Here is a 5,800-nt window from a genome sequence, read left to right as displayed (position 1 = left end):
AGACTTCAAACCTGACACAGACAGACAGACAGACAGACAGACAGACAGACAGACAGACAGACAGACAGACAGACAGACAGACAGACAGACAGACAGACAGACAGACAGACAGACAGACAGACAGACAGACAGACAGACAGACAGACAGACAGACAGACAGGCAGACAGACAGAGAGACAGACACTGTTTTATGTAATAAGAAAACAGTTTATTGATCTCACTTCATTCTTCACATATTTATTGTAGCAAAAAGAAAATATATACAGTATATATATGTTGATACTAGGTGTCTATGATATATTCTCATCAAAATATTGTGATATTGTGCTGTATTGATTTACATTACAGTATGAAGACATCAGGCTAAACTGTCACATCCAAACTAGATGTCAATAACTGAGAAATACGCAAACAATATGAGGGTTATCAACATCATCATCATCATCATCATCATCATCATCATCATCATCATCTACATTATCATTTCATCATCAGCATCATCATCATCATTCTACATTATCATCATCATCATCATCATCATCATCATTCTACATTATCATTTCATCATCATCATCATCATCATCATCATCATCATCATCATTCTACATTATCATTTCATCATCATCATCATCATCATCATCATCATCATCATCATCATCATTCTACATTATCATTTCATCATCATCATCATTCTACATTATCATTTCATCATCATCATCATCATCATCATCATTCTACATTATCATTTCATCATCATCATCATCATCATCATGATGTCTTTATGACAGATACGTGATTTTTGATTTGATTTGATTACGGATCCCCATTAGCTGGTCCCATAGCAACCAGCTAGTCTTCCTGGGGTCCACACACAAAAAACATACAAAAACAATTATTATTGCAAAAAATTTATTAAAAGTCAGTACTCAACACACAATGCATAATGAAACTAACAATTAAGATGGCTAAAATATATATTTTTTTAATTTACAACGTTAAATACAATTTAAGATTATTTTAAAAAGTGATTCTACTGTAAATGCAGCAGAGGTTTTGAGGCTAAAAATAAAAGATCTCCTTAACCCTTTCACTGCCACACGACAGAAGGTTCATCATCCGCGGAGCTAATTTTTTTTAATTTAACCTTTATTTAACCAGGAAGTCCCATTGAGATACAAGATCTCATTTGCAAGTAAAGGGAGACCTGGCCAAGATGACGGCAACAACACCTGCAATATATCAGACAGCAATCAAATGTGCGGTACATCACACAAGAACATAATAAAAGTGCATGTATGTTACGATTCCTGGAACGTTTCGTTGGCATGTCGGTGGTAGAGATGAGTAGAACCCGGAATGCAGACTTAACACAAGGAGAGGTAGTGGAGGATGAAATAGATGAAGCACGAGTCGTGGATGAAAGTAATAAGCCTTTTACTGAACGTGGCAAACAATACAAAACTGACTCACTGGGAATACGGAGAAACATAAGGTTGACAGCACACAGGACGAGGGTAACATGAACAATGATCCAGCACAGGAGGGCAGGGCAGACAACACTAATATACACAGACTAATTGACCACATGAGGGTGATTGGGAACAAGACACAGCTGCGTGGAAAAGACAGAACAACCTGGGGTAAAATACTGAAACATGACGACACTAAATAACACATAGATACAGACACAGGGGAGACATCACTGGACTAGACAATGGGGCACAACACAGACAGCAGATACACAGACAACAGATTAGTGAGTATGACAGAGACCAAATTAATAAACATAGACAGGCACAAATGCAATAGGGTATTGTTCATGAGTGGTGTTGAAAGTCCGATGGCCGGTCCAATAGGACCGGGGGGGGGGTGACACATGTATACAATATACAATACATCACAATCATGTAAAACACAAAAACACAAAACAGAATAGGCTACATAATAGTAAAAGCGTACGACAGTAAAATACAGGGTAACACAGTCATTTAGCAGTTTTGCAGTTGGGACCCGACTACAGAAAGCAGAGACATTCTTCTTGTAGGAAGTTATGTAATACAGATTTAAATTCGCAGAGAGAGACCGGGGTGTCTAAGTGGATCTGGTCCTGTAGCCCATTCCATGCCCCAAGGTGCGAAGCTTGAAAAAGCTGTTCTTCCTATAGTAGTTCAGTTCAGTTCATGATGCTTAATGACGGAGCCTCGCCGTCGGGTTGTGTGATAGTAAAGGGTTAACCGGCTGTCGTGTGGCAGTGAAAGGGTTCATTAAAGCGTCGGTCTTAAGCGTTGGTCTTTACGACAGAGAGACCTCCACGGGACGGCCTGGTTCAGACCACGGGACAGAGAGACCTCCACAGGACGGCCTGGTTCAGACCACGGGACAGAGAGACCTCCACAGGACGGCCTGGTTCAGACCACGGGACAGAGAGACCTCCACAGGACGGCCTGGTTCAGACCACGGGACAGAGAGACCTCCACGGGACGGCCTGGTTCAGACCACGGGACAGAGAGACCTCCACAGGACGGCCTGGTTCAGACCACGGGACAGAGAGACCTCCACAGGACGGCCTGGTTCAGACCACGGGACAGAGAGACCTCCACAGGACGGCCCGGTTCAGACCACGGGACAGATGACGAGCGGCGCCTGGTTCCGGCCCGACTTGTTGGTGCAGGGGCTGAAGAAGGGGTGGATGACGGTGTCCGAGAAGCCGTCCCTGAAGGTGTAGATCAGCGCCCGGGCCTCCACGTCGTAGAAGGACACCTGGCCCAGGTCGCAGTCCACGTAGACCCCGACGCGGGAGGGCCTGAGGTGGGGCAGGCCCAGCGGCGTGGGGGGCTCGCTGCGGAAGGCCAAGTCGTTGCCGTCCCGCAGGCTCAGGAACCAGAAGCCGTGGGCGGGGCTTACGGTGATCTTGCCCTTCCGATTGATGGACTTGCTGGCCACGCCCAGGTCCCAGTCGGTCTTCCCGCCCACCTCCACCTGAGAGGGAAGAGAGACGTCAGTTTGTCAGTTTGTTTGTGTGACTAGTGGAACACATTGATCACAACGCTCGCCTCCAGCTGAGGACAGGAGGCGAAATATATTCCTATTTGTGACGAGATAAATACACACTTACATCCTCTGAGAGCGTCACAACTAGGGATGTTCGATATTGACTTTTTTACCGATACCGATAACCGATATTGTCCAACTCTTAATTTCCGATACCGATATCAACCGATAGCGATATATGCGGGGTTCCCCCCCCCCCAAAAAAAACGTAATAATTTCAGGTAATTAACATTACATATCTCTTGTTGTGGAATTAACACAACATTATGCATACTTTTGACAATAAATAAAAATCTGAATTAGTTCTTACTTGCTTGCCTGGGTAAATAAAGGTTAAATAAATGTAAAAAATAAAAATAAAAAAAATTTGAAAACCGATACCGATCATTTCCGATATCACATTTTAATGCCAATATCGGCCGATAGTATCGGACATCCCTAATCACAACACAACTCAACACAACACAACACATCACCTCTGTCAGGATCTCTGGGTAACAGTACTGTATATTTGCATATCATATATGTCACAAATGTATCAGTACTATATACCTGTATGTCATGTATGTCCCTATGCCATAAATGTCATGATGTCATGTATGTTGTGTATATGTCATAAATGTCCCTATGAATTGAAAATGGGGGACCCTGATGTAAACAAGACGAAAGTCTTTCTCTGGTCTGCATCCCCTTGACAATTGTGTGTATTGAGCCGTACTGTATTGTACCCATTCTGCAATCTGTTAAATAAAGTTTTCATTCATTCATTCATTCATTCATTCATTCATTCATTCATTCATTCATTCATTCATTCATTCATTCATTCATTCATTCATTCACAACTCAACACAACACAACACAACACAACACAAAGGTGCTATAGATTATATTCAGCCTGTTCTGAAGGTCCAGATTAAAACATAGAGTCTGCCTTTATTATTTTGTATAACTTATATATTGTTTATATAAGATATATATCTTCACATCATCTGTTTTACATGCCAGTATTCATCATTCGCTTATTTGTGTATGTTCCACTCTTAACGCCGTAGACAGTGTGAGCGCATGTGCGGGGTGCTTGGAACATGCCCAGGCAACGACCAGAGAGAGCGTATTGATCTGTGTGGGTGAACAGACTCATTTCACAGGTAACTAACATAGAGTGTGTTGTGGAGAAGACGTTTGGCGCAGTTGTAAACAGACGGAAAGGCAACGTATCGTTATAGAGAGCCGAACGGCTAATTAGATACAACCATAATATTGTCGAGCCACTATTGGCACAGTATAGTGACTTGTGTGCGCGAAGTAGCGTTGAGAGACTTATTGAAGACCTTCTGCGGGTTAGCCTAAGTTACAAAGGGGCTAACTAGCTATCACCCATGCCAATGGGCTTTTGGACTAATAGCTATTAATCCTGCCATCGGGCACTAGGAATACAAGGACCGGTCCGTACGAGACCCTTTCCTCCCCAGCGACGACCGGATTATCCCAAGTGTGTCTGCAGCTCTCTGGAGGAAGATCTCCAGAGACTTACTGTCTCCATCCACCATCTTGCTTTTCCCTGTGCGGCGTGCTTCTGCTCAATCCACTCCACGCTTCAATGGTCGAGTACTAGTAGTTCAAGACTATCATTACCTCTGACGTTGTTGCACTGACTTTCTATTAATAACAGGAGATCTGCGTTTTGTATAATATGTATGTTTACTATTAACATTAAAGTGCTTGTTCAACTTGTATCCCTGTCCCCGCGCCGTTAATAGAGTGTCCGCCATTTTGTGTACCTGTAATGTCTGGCTAATTTAATATTCTTTAGTAGTGGTTTAATCTAACATATCAATACAGTCCGGGTTGTGTAGCCCCTAGATGTCGCACTAGAGCACCAGCGTGTCATTTATCTAATCAGGTGCCTTCCACCTGGGGAGATGGGGAGGAGGGAGGGGACACACCTTAGCATGGACCTTAGCATGTCTTACCATGCTCTTGTAAACTTTATGTACATTATACCTGTTATGTGTTATTCTTATTCTTATTACTTGTATTATTGCACAATCGCTGCGGGCATGACCCCCCGCATTTCACTGTATGCTTGTATGCCGTGACAAATAAAACTCTTCACTTGACTTGACATTAATTTTGGACCTGCCAACATCTTCTAAATCATACATTTATTAATCAACCCTTTTTGGGGGGAAAGCAATCATCTTATTCCGCACCTTTCGAAAAGCTCTGTGGTTGTATCTTATATTTTACGATTACTGCATAGAAATGTTATCTATAGCACCTTTTAACCCTTTCACTGCCGCACTAACCAACGGTTAACCCTTTCACTGTGACAATACACAGAAGGTTAACCCTTTCACTGCCACACGACAGAAGGTTAACCCTTTACGATCACACTGTGTGATCTGTAGTGTGATAGTAAAGGGTTAACCTTCTGGAGTGTGGCAGTGAAAGGGTTCAATAAATTTTTTTTTATTTTTTTTACTTGGAATCTCTGGTGTACACACACACACACACACACACACACACACACACACACACACACACACACACACACACACACACACAGCGTCACTGTGCCCACCTCCCAGTAGTGGCGCCCGCTGGAGAAGCCCTGCTGGGCGAGGACACACACCACGCGGTCGAAGCGCTCTGGGTTCTCCGGGAGCAGCTGGTAGCGCTCACTGCAGCACACCTGCTTACCGTCCACCGCAATCAACAGCCGGGGGTGAGCTGTAGCCGGGTCTAA

At 43.4% G+C, this 5,800-nt stretch overlaps 1 protein-coding gene across 1 annotated transcript; it reads right to left on the bottom strand.

Moving 5' to 3' along the window:
* Positions 1 to 250: 250 nt before the first annotated feature.
* On the bottom strand, positions 251 to 5,797 carry LOC311247531 (erythroid membrane-associated protein-like; the record flags this gene model as incomplete). Its single annotated transcript, XM_084338573.1, has 2 exons — positions 251 to 2,979; positions 5,636 to 5,797. Coding segments are annotated over 2 exons (528 nt in total), but the record flags the coding sequence as incomplete, so codon positions are not given.
* Between the last annotated feature and the right edge of the window lie 3 nt (positions 5,798 to 5,800).

The sequence above is a fragment of the Notolepis coatsorum genome (genome assembly GCF_963971535.1).
Source record: "Notolepis coatsorum genome assembly, contig: SCAFFOLD_4349, whole genome shotgun sequence".
In the NCBI taxonomy this organism is placed as follows: Eukaryota; Metazoa; Chordata; class Actinopteri; order Aulopiformes; family Paralepididae; genus Notolepis; species Notolepis coatsorum.
This window is presented reverse-complemented; position numbering and strand designations above follow the sequence as displayed.